Raw genomic sequence first — 14,613 nt, 5'->3', positions numbered from 1 at the left:
GTATAAAACTACCCTATCTACCCTATCAGAGCAGTGTATTAAAACTACAGAGCAGTGTATTAAACTATCAGAGCAGTGTATTAAACTACCCTATCAGAGCAGTGTATTAAATTAACCTAACACAGACTATCCTATCAGAGCAGTGTATTAAACTAACCTATCAGACTGTAAAACTAACCTATCAGAGCAGTGTATTAAACTAACCTATCAGAGCAGTGTATTAAACTAACCTATCAGAGCAGAGTATTAAACTAGTCCCTCCTATATTCAGAGCAGTGTATTAAACTAACCTATCAGACTATCAGAGCAGTGTATTCAAGCAGTGTATTAAACTAACTATCCTATCAGAGCAGTGTATTAAACTAACCTATCAGACTATCAGAGCAGTGTATTAAACTATTATCAGACAGTATTAAACTAACTATCAGAGCAGTGTATTAAACTAACCTATCAGACTATCATCAGAGCAGTGTATTAAACTAACCTATCAGACTATCCTATCAGAGAGCAGAAAATAATGTGCTTCTCAGACACGAACGTCAGAGCAGGTGAAAGTTAAAATCAGTTCATCTTGTAATTACGAGTAAAACATTTACAGCATTTAAAAAGCTTTTGTCTTGGAGTGTACCAGTCCGTCTCTGAATATTCATGAGGTAGTCATTCAACAGTCTGTCTCTGAATATTCATGAGGCAGTCATTCAACAGTCTGCCTCTGAATATTCATGAGGCAGTCATTCAACAGTCTGCCTCTGAATATTCATGAGGCAGTCATTCAACAGTCTGTCTCTGAATATTCATGAGGCAGTCATTCGGCTCTACTACAGGAAGTGAATTTACACTTTGAAATTGGAGTCATTTAGCAGACGCTCTTATCCAGAGCAACTTACAGGAGCCAGTGTGGTTAGTTGCCTTGCTCAAGGGCACATTGTCAGATTTTCACTTTAGTCGGCTGGGGGATTTGAACCAGCGACCTTTCCTGTGTGTGTGTGTGTTAGTTAACAGTGGGGGGCAGGTAGTAGGGTTGGAAAAGTCTCTCGTGTGAACAGCTGCTGAGCGCGGTGTGTGTGTGTAGCAGTAACCGCGGGAACCGGGAGGTGAAGTAACAAACGAAGCCTTCAGGCACCTCCCCTAACGTCTCCTGGACCTCCGCTGGCAACTCGTGGTAGTGGTGCTTCTACAGACACGGAAACACACAGAGAGAAAGGGAGAGGGAGAGAGGGAGAGAGATGGAGATGGAGAGAGGAGAGAGAGAGAGAGAGATGGAGGGAGAGAGAGAGATGGAGGGAGAGAGAGAGATGGAGAGGGAGAGACAGGAAGAGAGAGAGAGAGATGGAGAGACAGGAAGAGAGAGAGAGACAGGAAGAGAGAGAGAGAGACAGGAAGAGAGAGAGAGAGACAGGAAGAGAGAGAGAGAGAGAGAGAGACAGGAAGAGAGAGAGAGAGACAGGAAGAGAGAGAGAGAGACAGGAAGAGAGAGAGAGAGACATGAAGAGAGAGAGACAGGAAGAGAGAGGAGAGACAGGAAGAAGAGAGAGAGAGACAGGAAGAGAGAGAGAGAGACAGGAAGAGAGAGACAGGAAGAGAGAGAGAGAGAGAGACAGGAAGAGAAAGAGAGAGACAGGAAGAGAGAGAGAGAGAGACAGGAAGAGAGAGAGACAGGAAGAGAGAGAGAGAGACAGGAAGAGAGAGAGAGAGAGAGAGAGAGAGAGAGAGACAGGAAGAGAGAGAGAGAGGAAGGAAGAGAGAGAGAGAGACAGGAAGAGAGAGAGAGAGAGAGAGAGAGAGGAGAGACAGGAAGAGAGAGAGAGAGAGAGGAAGGAAGAGAGAGAGAGAGAGACAGGAAGAGAGAGAGAGAGAGACAGGAAGAGAGAGGGAGAGACAGGAAGAGAGAGAGAGAGAGAGACAGGAAGAGAGAGAGAGACAGGAAGAAAGAGAGAGAGAGACAGGAAGAGAGAGAGAGAGAGACAGGAAGAGAGAGGGAGAGACAGGAAGAGAGAGAGGAGAGACAGGAAGAGAGAGAGAGAGAGACAGGAAGAGAGAGAGAGAGAGACAGGAAGAGAGAGAGAGAGGACAGGAAGAGAGAGAGAGAGAGGAAGAGAGAGAGAGAGAGAGACAGGAAGAGAGAGAGAGAGAGAGAGAGGAAGAGAGAGAGAGAGAGAGACAGGAAGAGAGAGAGAGAGAGAGACAGGAAGAGAGAGAGAGAGAGACAGGAAGAGAGAGAGAGAGACAGGAAGAGAGAGAGAGAGAGAGACAGGAAGAGAGAGAGGGAGAGAGACAGGAAGAGAGAGAGAGACAGGAAGAGAGAGAGAGAGACAGGAAGAGAGAGAGAGAGAAACAGGAAGTTCAACACTATCCTCCAACCATTTCAACATTTACCACTACTATAACACATTTTTGGCCTGAAAAAAGCAGCATGTTTCCCTTATTCCTCATGTCTCCTGTGTGAACAGGTGTATACACTGAGTGGACAAAACATTAAGAACACCTTCCTGATATTGAGTTCCCCCCTCTAGCCCTTTCACCCTGCGAACAACCTCAATTCGCTGGGGCATGGACTCTACAAGGTGTTGAAAGCCTTCCACAGGGATGCTGGCCCATGTTGACCTCCAATGCTTCCCACAGTTGGCTGGATGTCCTTTGGGTGGTGGACCATTCTTGATACACACGGGAAACTGTTGAGTGTGAAAAACCCAGCAGCGTTGCAGTTCTTGACCCAAACCGGTGCACCTGGCACATACTACCATACCCCTTTCAAAGGCCCTTTCAAAGGCACTGAAATATTTAGTCTTTCCCATTCACCCACTGATTGAAGTGGATTTAACAGTGACATCAATTAATGTTTTATCTACTCAGTGTATACTAGACTATACTATATATAACAGTATATATGTTTTGTATATACTCAGTGTTTTCTAGACTATACTATATATAACAGTATATATGTTTTGTATACTATACTATACTATATATAACAGTATATATGTTTTGTATACTCAGTGTATACTATACTATACTATATATAACAGTATATATGTTTTGTATACTCAGTGTATACTATATATAACAGTATATATGTTTTTTTATACTCAGTGTTTTCTAGACTATACTATATATAACAGTATATATGTTTTGTATACTATACTATACTATATATAACAGTATATATGTTTTGTATACTCAGTGTATACTAGACTATACTATATATAACAGTATATATGTTTTGTATATACTCAGTGTTTTCTAGACTATACTATATATAACAGTATATATGTTTTGTATACTATACTATACTATATATAACAGTATATATGTTTTGTATACTCAGTGTATACTATACTATACTATATATAACAGTATATATGTTTTGTATACTCAGTGTATACTATATATAACAGTATATATGTTTTTTATACTCAGTGTTTTCTAGACTATACTATATATAACAGTATATATGTTTTGTATACTATACTATACTATATATAACAGTATATATGTTTTGTATACTCAGTCTATACTATACTATATATAACAGTATATATGTTTTGTATACTCAGTGTATACTATACTATATATAACAGTATATATGTTTTTATACTCATTGTATACTATACTATATATGTTTTGTATACTCAGTGTATACTATACTATATATAACAGCATATATGTTTTGTATACTTAGTGTATACTATATATAACAGTATATATGTTTTGTATACTCAGTGTATACTATACTATATATAACAGTATATATGTTTTATCTACTCAGTGTATACTATACTATACTATATATAACAGTATATAGGTTTTGTATACTAGGTGTATACTATATATAACAGTATATAGGTTTTGTATACTCAGTGTATACTATACTATATATAACCGTATATATGTTTTGTATACTCAGTGTATACTATACTATACTATATATAACAGTATATATGTTTTGTATACTCAGTGTATACTATACTATATGTAACAGTATATATGTTTTGTATACTCGGTGTATACTATACTATACTATATATAACAGTATATATGTTTTTTATACTCATTGTATACTATACTATATATGTTTTGTATACTCAGTGTATACTATACTATATATAACAGCATATATGTTTTGTATACTTAGTGTATACTATATATAACAGTATATATGTTTTGTATACTCAGTGTATACTATACTATATATAACAGTATATATATTTTATCTACTCAGTGTATACTATACTATACTATATATAACAGTATATAGGTTTTGTATACTAGGTGTATACTATATATAACAGTATATAGGTTTTGTATACTCAGTGTATACTATACTATATATAACCGTATATATGTTTTGTATACTCAGTGTATACTATACTATACTATATACAACTGTATATCTTGTACCTTATTTCTCATGGCTTGGAGCATATATATATATATATATAAATAAGAGATACCTTATTTCTCATGGCTCGGAGCAGGTCTCTGACTGAGTTTCCTTTATACGTCCTGAACTTCCTCAGGTCTGGAGAGAAAACACAGAGAGATGAGTGTTACCTGTCTGATGTGTTACCTGTCTGGTGTGTTACCTGTCTGATGTGTTACCTGTCTGATGTGTTACCTGTCTGGTGTGTTACCTGTCTGATGTGTTACCTGTCTGGTGTGTTACCTGTCTGATGTGTTACCTGTCCGGTGTGTTACCTGTCTGGTGTGTTACCTGTCTGGTCTGTCTGGTGTGTTACCTGTCTGGTGTGTTACCTGTCTGGTGTGTTACCTGTCTGGTGTGTTACCTGTCTGATGTGTTACCTGTCTGGCCTGTCTGGTGTGTTACCTGTCTGATGTGTGTTACCTGTCTGATGTGTGTTACCTGTCAGGTGTGTGTTACCTGTCAGGTGTGTGTTACCTGTCTGATGTGTTACCTGTCTGGTGTGTTACCTGTCTGGTGTGTTACCTGTCTGGTGTGTTACCTGTCTGGTGTGTTACTTGTCTGATGTGTTACCTGTCTGGTGTGTTACCTGTCTGATGTGTTACCTGTCTGGCCTGTCTGGTGTGTTACCTGTCTGATGTGTGTTACCTGTCTGATGTGTGTTACCTGTCAGGTGTGTGTTACCTGTCAGGTGTGTGTTACCTGTCAGGTGTGTGTTACCTGTCTGGTGTGTTACCTGTCTGGTGTGTTACCTGTCTGATGTGTGTTACCTGTCTGATGTGTGTTACCTGTCTGATGTGTGTTACCTGTCTGATGTGTTACCTGTCTGGTGTGTTACCTGTCTGCAGAGGAACAGAGATGTGCATTCTCCAGTTGGTTCGTACTACAGCTCTGCCAGCCGTCTCCAGCCTCACCACCATGGTGCTGTCTGTAGGTTCCTTCTCTATACGGTCACTCACATCCTAACCAATCAAATCAAATCAAATGTATTTATATAGCCCTTCGTACATCAGCTGATATCTCAAAGTGCTGTACAGAAACCCAGCCTAAAACCCCAAACAATGCAGGTGTAGAAGCACAGTGGCTAGGAAAACTACTAACTAAAACTACAGTCAAATTTCAACATACTACGCTGATCTATAATGAGGAGTCATCTAATCTGTTTTACCTACTAATAACTAAAATTACAGTCAAATATCAACATACTAGCCTAATCTATAATGAGTCATCTAATCTGTTTTACCCACTAATAACTAAAACTACAGTCAAATATCAACATACTAGCCTGATCTATAATGAGGAGTCATCTCATGCTCAATCACACTTTTGTCCCTCCAACAGTTAGTTTTAGGAGAGCCCTATTGTGCTTATCAGCTGTCGTCAAACACACAAGGACATGAAGAGAAGACCCTCTAAGATCCTCTATTCTCTATCTAGATTCTCAACGGTTAGTTCTAGAAGACTCTCTAAGATTCTCTATTCTCTATCTAGATTCTCAACAGTTAGTTCTAGAAGACTCTCTAAGATCCTCTATTCTCTATCTAGATTCTCAACGGTTAGTTCTAGAAGACTCTCTAAGATTCTCTATTCTCTATCTAGATTCTCAACAGTTAGTTCTAGAAGACCCTCTAAGATTCTCTATTCTCTATCTAGATTCTCAACAGTTAGTTCTAGAAGACTTTCTTCCTCTATTGTGTGTAGCAGATTCTACGAGATGAGGGGTAGAGGGGTAGGGAGGTAGAGGGGGTAGAGGGGTAGAGGGGAGTAGAGGGGTAGGGAGGGAGGTAGAGGTAGAGGGGTAGAGGGTAGGGAGGTAGAGGGGGTAGAGGGGGGGAGAGGGGGGAGAGAGGGGTAGAGGAGTAGGGAGGTAGAGGGGTAGAGGGGTAGAGGGGTAGAGGGGGTAGAGGGGTAGGGGGTAGAGGGTAGAGGGGTAGAGGGGGGAGGGGTAGGGGAGGTAGAGGGGTAGAGGGGTAGAGGGGTAGGGAGGTAGGGGGGGTAGGGGGCAGAGGGGTAGGGAGGTAGAGGGGGGGGGGGTAGAGGGGTAGAGGGTAGAGGGGGTAGGGGGGTAGAGGGGTAGAGGGGAGGGGGGGGGGTAGAGGGGGGTAGAGGGGTAGGGGGTAGAGGGGTAGGGAGGTAGAGGGGTAGAGGGGTAGAGGGGTAGGGGGAGGTAGAGGGGGTAGGGGGGTAGGGAGGTAGGGGGTAGAGGGGGTAGGGGGTAGAGGGGGAGGGTAGGGGGTAGGGGATAGAGGGGGCAGAGGGTAGGGAGGTAGAGGGGTAGGGGGTAGAGGGGTAGGGGGTAGGGGGTAGGGAGGTAGGGGGGTAGGGAGGGGGCAGAGGGGTAGAGGGGTAGAGGGGTAGGGAGGTAGGGGGTAGGGAGGTAGAGGGGTAGGGAGGGGTAGGTAGGGGGTAGAGGGGTAGAGGGGGAGGGGGTAGAGGGATAGAGGGGTAGGGGGTAGGGAGGTAGAGGGGTAGGGAGGTAGAGGGGTAGGGAGGTAGGGGGTAGAGGGGTGGAGGGGTAGAGGGGGTAGGGAGGTGGAGGGGGGTAGAGGGGTAGGGAGGTAGAGGGTAGAGGGGTAGGGAGGTAGAGGGATAGAGGGGTAGAGGGGTAGGGAGGTAGAGGGGGTAGAGGGTAGAGGGGTAGGGAGGTAGAGGGGTAGGGAGGTAGAGGGGTAGGGAGGTAGAGGGGTAGGGAGGTAGAGGGGTAGAGGGGTAGAGGGGTAGGGAGGTAGAGGGGTAGAGGGGTAGGGAGGTAGAGGGGTAGGGAGGTAGAGGGGTAGGGAGGTAGAGGGTAGGGAGGTAGAGGGTAGAGGGGTAGGGAGGTAGAGGGGTAGAGGGGTAGAGGGGTAGGGAGGTAGAGGGGTAGGGAGGTAGGGGTAGAGGGGTAGGGAGGTAGGGGGTAGAGGGGTAGGGAGGTAGAGGGATAGAGGGGTAGAGGGGTAGGGAGGTAGAGGGGGTAGGGAGGTAGAGGGATAGAGGGGTAGAGGGGTAGGGAGGTAGAGGGATAGAGGGGTAGAGGGGTAGGGAGGTAGAGGGATAGAGGGGTAGAGGGGGTAGGGAGGTAGAGGGGTAGAGGGATAGGGAGGTAGAGGGATAGAGGGGTAGGGAGGTAGAGGGATAGAGGGGTAGAGGGATAGGGGGGGTAGAGGGGTAGAGGGGTAGAGGGGGTAGGGAGGTAGAGGGGTAGAGGGGTAGGGAGGTAGAGGGGTAGAGGGGTAGGGGGTAGGGAGGTAGAGGGGTAGGGAGGTAGAGGGGTAGGGAGGTAGAGGGGTAGGGAGGGAGGTAGAGGGGTAGGGAGGTAGAGGGATAGAGGGGAGAGGGGTAGAGGGTAGGGGGTAGGGGTGGGAGGTAGAGGGGTAGGGGGTAGGGAGGGGTAGGGAGGTAGAGGGGGTAGGGAGGTAGAGGGGGGGTAGGGAGGGGTAGAGGGGGTAGAGGGGTAGGGAGGTAGAGGGGTAGGGAGGTAGAGGGGTAGGGAGGTAGAGGGGTAGGGAGGTAGAGGGATACACAGGTAGAGGGGTAGGGGGTAGAGGGGGATAGAGGGTAGAGGGTAGGGAGGTAGAGGGATAGAGGGGTAGAGGGGTAGGGAGGTAGAGGGATAGAGGGGTAGAGGGGTAGGGAGGTAGGGGATAGAGGGGTAGGGAGGTAGAGGGGTAGGGAGGTAGAATGGTAGGGAGGGTAGATATAAGGTAGATTGTTAGGGAGGTAGAGGGGTAGAGGGGTAGAGGGGTAGGGAGGTAGAGGGGTAGGGAGGTAGAGGGGGCTAGAGGGGATAGGGAGGTAGAGGGGTGGGGTAGAGGGGGGTAGGGAGGTAGAGGGATAGAGGGGTAGGGAGGTAGAGGGGTAGGGAGGTAGAGGGGGTAGGGAGGTAGAGGGATAGAGGGGTAGAGGGGTAGGGAGGTAGAGGGATAGAGGGGTAGAGGGGTAGGGAGGTAGAGGGATAGAGGGTAGAGGGGTAGGGAGGTAGAGGGGGTAGAGGGGTAGAGGGATAGGGAGGTAGAGGGATAGAGGGGTAGAGGGGTAGGGAGGTAGAGGGATAGAGGGGTAGAGGGATAGGGGGTAGAGGGGTAGAGGGGTAGAGGGGTAGAGGGGTAGGGAGGTAGAGGGGTAGAGGGGGAGGGAGGTAGAGGGGTAGAATCATCTAGTTTTGGGGTAGGGAGGTAGAGGGGGCCCTAGGGAGGTAGAGGGGTAGGGAGGTAGAGGGGTAGGGAGGTAGAGGGGTAGGGAGGTAGAGGGATAGAGGGGTAGAGGGGGGCTAGGGGGCAGAGGGGTAGGGAGGTAGAGGGGTAGGGAGGTAGAGGGGTAGAGGGGTAGGGAGGTAGAGGGGTAGGGAGGTAGAGGGGTAGGGAGGTAGAGGATAGGGAGGTAGGGGGATAGAGGGGTAGAGGGGTAGGGGGTAGAGGGTAGAGGGGTAGAGGGGTAGGGAGGTAGAGGGATAGAGGGGTAGAGGGGTAGGGAGGTAGAGGGATAGGGGGTAGAGGGGTAGGGAGGTAGAGGGATTCAGAGGGGAGGGAGGTAGAGGGGGTAGGGAGGTAGAGGGGTAGGGAGGTAGAGGGTAGGGAGGTAGAGGGGTAGGGAGGTAGAGGGGTAGGGAGGTAGAGGGATAGAGGGGTAGAGGGGTAGAGGGGTAGAGGGGTAGGGAGGTAGAGGGATAGAGGGGTAGAGGGGTAGGGAGGTAGAGGGATAGAGGGGTAGAGGGGTAGGGAGGTAGAGGGATAGAGGGGAGCAGAGGGATAGGGGGTTTCTTCCTGTAGGGGGAGAGGGGTAGGGAGGTAGAGGGGTAGAGGGGTAGGGAGGTAGAGGGGTAGGGGGTAGGGAGGTAGAGGGGTAGGGAGGTAGAGGGTAGGGAGGTAGAGGGGCCAGAGGGGTAGGGAGGTAGAGGGGTAGAGGGGTAGGGAGGTAGAGGGTAGGGAGGTAGAGGGTAGAGGGGTAGGGAGGTAGAGGGGTAGAGGGGAAGAGGGGTAGGGAGGTAGAGGGATAGAGGGGTAGAGGGGTAGGGAGGTAGAGGGGTAGGGAGGTAGAGGGGTAGGGAGGTTTTCCGAGGGATAGAGGGGTAGAGGGGTAGGGAGGTTAGAGGGATAGGGGGTAGAGGGTAGGGAGGTAGAGGGATAGAGGGGTAGAGGGGTAGGGAGGTAGAGGGATAGAGGGGTAGAGGGGTAGGGAGGTAGAGGGGTAGAGGGGATAGAGGGGTAGGGAGGTAGAGGGATAGAGGGGTAGAGGGGTAGGGAGGTAGAGGGATAGAGGGCCAGAGGGGTAGGGAGGTAGAGGGATAGAGGGGTAGAGGGGTAGGGAGGTAGAGGGATAGAGGGGTAGAGGGGTAGGGAGGTAGAGGGGTAGAGGGGTTGGGAGGTAGGGGGTAGAGGGGTAGGGAGGCAGAGAGGTAGAGGGGTATAGCTCGGATTTCATCAACCTTGTTGTCAAGAACTGGGGTAGAGGGGTTTTCTGAGAGGTAGAGGGGATAGAGGTAGCAGGGTAGAGGTAGAGGGGTAGGGAGGTAGAGGGATAGAGGGGTTGGGAGGTAGGGGGGTAGGGAGGCAGAGGGGCAGAGAGGTAGAGGGGTGTAGGGGGTAAGGGGGGTAGAGGGTAGGGGGGTAGAGAGGTAGAGGTAGAGGGGTAGGTGGGTAGAGGGGTAGGTGGGTAGAGGGGTACCTGGAAGAACTGAAGTTGCTTATCAGGGCTCCAGAAGAACGGGTGTTTAAGAATAGAGGAAGTGGACGGGCGGGACTCTGGATCGCTGTTGATCATTCGCTCTATCAGGTCCCGCGCTATGACGTCATCTGACGGACACACAACACAGCCAATTAGAGCACAGCTCTCAATCAGAATCACAGAATCTCAAGAGTCTCTAAACGACAGACGACACACACCCACCATGCACGTCTTCCAGGAAGTGTGTGAGGAAGTACTCCCGGTCAGGATGTTAGCTTGGCGTCGTAGCGTGTCACCAAACGGGTGCTGCCCCTACTGACCACGTAGTAGAACACACAGCCTGCCGAGAACACATCCACCGCCTGGTCACAACGGGTCTAGAGAGAGACACAACATTATTATAGTTAGAACACTGTAGAACACAGGAAGTAGTATTATAGTAGTAGTAGAACACATCCACCGCCTGGTCACAACGGGTCTAGAGAGAGACACAACATTATTATAGTTAGAACACTGTAGAACACAGGAAGTAGTATTATAGTAGTAGTAGAACACATCCACCGCCTGGTCACAACGGGTCTAGAGAGAGACACAACATTATTATAGTTAGAACACTGTAGAACACAGGAAGTAGTATTATAGTAGTAGTAGAACACACTAGAGAGAGGAGTAGTATTATAGTAGTAGTAGAACACACTAGAGAGGAGTAGTATTATAGTAGTAGTAGAACACACTAGAGAGGAGTAGTAGTATTATAGTAGTAGTAGAACACACTAGAGAGAGAGGAGTATTATAGTAGTAGTAGAACACACTAGAGAGAGAGAGGAGGAGTATTATAGTAGTAGTAGAACACACTAGAGAGAGGAGTAGTATTATAGTAGTAGTAGAACACACTAGAGAGGAGTAGTATTATAGTAGTAGTAGAACACACTAGAGAGAGAGGAGTAGTATTATAGTAGTAGTAGAACACACTAGAGAGAGGAGTAGTATTATAGTAGTAGTAGAACACACTAGAGAGAGAGAGGAGTAGTATTAACGTAGTAGTAGAACACACTAGAGAGGAGTAGTATTACAGTAGTAGTAGAACACACTAGAGAGAGGGAGTAGTATTATAGTAGTAGTAGAACACACTAGAGAAAGGAGTAGTATTATAGTAGTAGTAGAACACACTAGAGAGAGGAGTAGTTTTATAGTAGTAGTAGAACACACTAGAGAGAGGAGTAGTATTATAGTAGTAGTAGAACATACTAGACAGGAGTAGTATTATAGTAGTAGTAGAACACACTAGAGGGAGGGAGGAGTAGTATTATAGTAGTAGTAGAACACACTAGAGAGAGAGAGGAGTAGTATTATAGTAGTAGTAGAACACACTAGAGAGAGGAGTAGTATTATGGTAGTAGTAGAACACACTAGAGAGGAGTAGTATTATAGTAGTAGTAGAACACACTAGAGAGGAGTAGTATTATAGTAGTAGTAGAACACACTAGAGAGGAGTAGTATTATAGTAGTAGTAGAACACACTAGAGAGGAGTAGTATTATAGTAGTAGTAGAACACACTAGAGAGGAGTAGTATTATAGTAGTAGTAGAACACACTAGAGAGAGGAGTAGTATTATAGTAGTAGTAGAACACACTAGAGAGGAGTAGTATTATGGTAGTAGTAGAACACACTAGAGAGGAGTAGTATTATGGTAGTAGTAGAACACACTAGAGAGAGAGGAGTAGTATTATAGTAGTAGTAGAACACACTAGAGAGGAGTAGTATTATAGTAGTAGTAGAACACACTAGAGAGGAGTAGTATTATAGTAGTAGTAGAACACACTAGAGAGGAGTAGTATTATAGTAGTAGTAGAACCCAGTAGAACAAACAGCCTGCTGGGAACTGAAGTTTTCATGTCACAGAGGATGGAAAGATATCAAAACCTTATAGTATTTAATTAATTAATTACTTTGTGTGTGTGTGTGTGTGTGTGTGTGTGTGTGTGTGTGTGTGTGTGTGTGTGTGTGTGTGTGTGTGTGTGTGTGTGTGTGTGTGTGTGTGTGCCTCTGTATCTCTCACCGGGTTGTGTCCCGGTGTGTCCAGCAGTACTTCTGGGGCGATCCACCCCTCTGTCCCCGGTATCCCCGAGCGGAGAGAGAAACTAGTCCTTCCCTCAGGGATCTTTTACACAGGCCGAAGTCTGATATCAGCGCTCTCACCCGCCCCAGGGGCCCTGGCTGAGACAACAGGATGTTACGAGGCTTCAGATCCCTGTGGACTGGAGACCGGAGAGAGAGACCGGAGAGAGACCGGAGAGAGAGATGGAGAGAGAGAAATGGAGAGAGAGATGGAGAGAGAGACCAGAGCGAGGGAGAGAGATGAGAGTGAGACCGGAGAGATGGAGAGAGAGATTGAGAGAGATGGAGAGAGAGACCAGAGCGAGAGATGAGAGAGATGAGAGAGATGGGGAGAGAGATGGAGAGAGAGACCGGAGAGAGAGAGCGATGAGAGAGAGAGCGAGAGAGATGGAGAGAGATCAGAGAGAGAGAGAGAGAGAGAGAGAGAGAGAAACCAGAGAGAGACATGGAGAGAGAGAAATGGAGAGAGAGATGCAGAGAGAGAGAGAAGTTAACAAATGGAGGGAGAGAGGTGTCAACAGCGGTGTTGTCAAATCACTAAACCTAGAGTCTCGAGTCCCTTGTGTTTGAGTTTGAGTCCAAGTCCAGTCTCGAGTCTAGGACGTGGTTTAGGACGTGGGATTGTGGATGCCAGGTCATCTGATGCAGCACTCCATCACTCTCCTTCTTGGTCAAATAGCCCTTACACAGCCTGGAGGTGTGTTGGGTCATTGTCCTGTTGAAGAACAAACACTAAGCCCAAACCAGATGGGATGGTATATCGCTGCAGAATGCTGTGGTAGCCATGCTGGGTAAGTGTGCCTTGAATTCTAAATAAATAACTGACAGTGTCACCAGCAGAGCAGTCCCACACCATAACACCTCCTCCTCCAAGCTTCACGGTGGGAACCAAACATGCGGAGATCATCTGTTCACCTACTACCAATGGATTTCACGAGAAAAATGGGTAACAATAATAAATAAATAAAAATATGTTATTTCAACTCTGAAGTATTTATTTGGGCTGCAATTTCTGAAGCTCTAATGAACTTATCCTCTGCAGCATGGGTAACTCCTGGTCTTCCTTTCCTATGCCGGTCCTCATGAGAGCCAGTTTCATCAAAGCGCTTGGTGGTTTTTATCCTCTGCGACTGCACTTGAAGAAACTTTCAAAGTTCTTGAAATGTTCCGTATTGACTGACCTTCATGTCTTAAAGTAATGATGGACTGTCGTTTCTCTTTGCTTATTTGAGCTGTTCTTGCCATAATATGGACTTGGTCTTTTACCAAATAGGGATATCTTCTGTAAACCATCCCTACCTTGTCACAACACAACTGATTGGCTCAAACACATTAAGAAGGAAAGAAATCCCCCAAATTAACTTTTAACAAGACACACCTGTTAATTGAAATGCATTCCAGGTGACAACCATATGAAGTTGGTTGAGAGAATGCCAAGAGTGTACAAAGCTGTCATCGAGGCAGGGTGGCTATTTGAAGAATCTCAAATATAAAATATATTTGGATTTGTTTAACACTTTTTGGTTCTTACATGATTCCTTATGTTGAACGTCCTCATGAGAGCAAGTTAACTCTAATGAACTTATCCTCTGCAGCATGGGCAACTCCTGGTCTTCTTCATGGGTAACTCTCATGGGCGCATAGTATAGTATATAACGCATAGTTCTGACTACTATTCCAGAAAATAGTTTAAAAAATAACCTTGAATGAGTCCAAACTTTTGACTGGTACTTTATGTTGGGTGAGTGGAGGTGACTGAGACCAAACAAGGAAGGAAGGAAGGAAGGAAGGAAGGAAGGTAGGTAGGTAGGTAGGTGGGTAGGTAGGTAGGTAGGTAGGTAGGTAGGTAGGGTCGGGACAGACGGACAGACAGCTGTATATAGTACCTATGTTTAGTGAGTGGAGGTGGCTGAGACCACACATGGTCTGTTGTAGTACAGTGACAGGGCTGAGACCAGCGTGGCACGACGGATCTTCCACATACTGGGGACAGTAGAGAACACACAGGTTATACACATTACATATATACACTACCAGGTTATATATAAAAACACACAACACCAGGTTATATATATATATACACTACCAGGTTATATATACACTACCAGGTTATATATACACTACCAGGTTATATATATACACTACCAGGTTTTATACATACTACCAGGTTATATATACACAATACCAGGTTATATATATATATATACACAAAACAAGGTTATATATATACACTACCTGGTTATATATACACTACCAGGTTATATATATATACACTACCAGGTTATATATATATATATATATACACTACCGGGTTATATATACACACTACCAGGTTATATATATATAAACACACTACCAGGTTATATATATATGCACTACCAGGTTATATATATATATATATATATATATATATATATATATATATATATAT

At 45.9% G+C, this 14,613-nt stretch overlaps 2 protein-coding genes across 2 annotated transcripts; both read right to left on the bottom strand.

Moving 5' to 3' along the window:
* Positions 1-583: 583 nt before the first annotated feature.
* On the bottom strand, positions 584-10,320 carry LOC121844236 (serine/threonine-protein kinase/endoribonuclease IRE1-like). Its single transcript, XM_042314119.1, has 5 exons — positions 10,286-10,320; positions 10,064-10,191; positions 5,259-5,382; positions 4,452-4,519; positions 584-1,174 (listed from the first exon to the last, which is right to left on the bottom strand). Exons 2-5 carry the CDS (start codon positions 10,157-10,159, stop codon positions 992-994), a joined length of 471 nt encoding a protein of 156 aa, XP_042170053.1. The 5' UTR covers positions 10,160-10,191; positions 10,286-10,320; the 3' UTR covers positions 584-991.
* Positions 10,321-10,355: 35 nt separating this feature from the next.
* Positions 10,356-14,175, bottom strand: LOC121844235 (serine/threonine-protein kinase/endoribonuclease IRE1-like). The gene is made up of 3 exons (XM_042314118.1): positions 14,069-14,175; positions 12,124-12,322; positions 10,356-10,440 (listed from the first exon to the last, which is right to left on the bottom strand). The coding sequence occupies exons 1-3, from the start codon at positions 14,103-14,105 to the stop codon at positions 10,356-10,358; spliced, it is 321 nt and encodes a 106-aa protein (XP_042170052.1). The 5' UTR covers positions 14,106-14,175.
* Between the last annotated feature and the right edge of the window lie 438 nt (positions 14,176-14,613).

This window comes from Oncorhynchus tshawytscha, unplaced genomic scaffold (assembly GCF_018296145.1).
Source record: "Oncorhynchus tshawytscha isolate Ot180627B unplaced genomic scaffold, Otsh_v2.0 Un_contig_10100_pilon_pilon, whole genome shotgun sequence".
NCBI lineage: Eukaryota > Metazoa > Chordata > Actinopteri > Salmoniformes > Salmonidae > Oncorhynchus > Oncorhynchus tshawytscha.
The sequence above is the reverse complement of the archived record's forward strand: the minus strand, read 5'-3'. Positions and strand labels throughout refer to the sequence as shown.

Coding starts and splice junctions, on each gene's coding strand:
- LOC121844235 (XM_042314118.1), bottom strand. CDS start 14,105: ATGTGTGGTCTCAGCCACCTCCACTCACTAAACATAG. Junction 12,323..14,068: donor CCTCCACTCACTAAACATAG/GTACTATATACA, acceptor TCCGGTCTCCAG/TCCACAGGGATCTGAAGCCT. Junction 10,441..12,123: donor ACACACCGGGACACAACCCG/GTGAGAGATACA, acceptor GTCTCTCTCTAG/ACCCGTTGTGACCAGGCGGT.
- LOC121844236 (XM_042314119.1), bottom strand. CDS start 10,159: ATGATCAACAGCGATCCAGAGTCCCGCCCGTCCACTTCCTCTATTCTT. Junction 5,383..10,063: donor AGCAACTTCAGTTCTTCCAG/GTACCCCTCTAC, acceptor TTGATTGGTTAG/GATGTGAGTGACCGTATAGA. Junction 4,520..5,258: donor CTCTGTTCCTCTGCAGACAG/GTAACACACCAG, acceptor TTTTCTCTCCAG/ACCTGAGGAAGTTCAGGACG.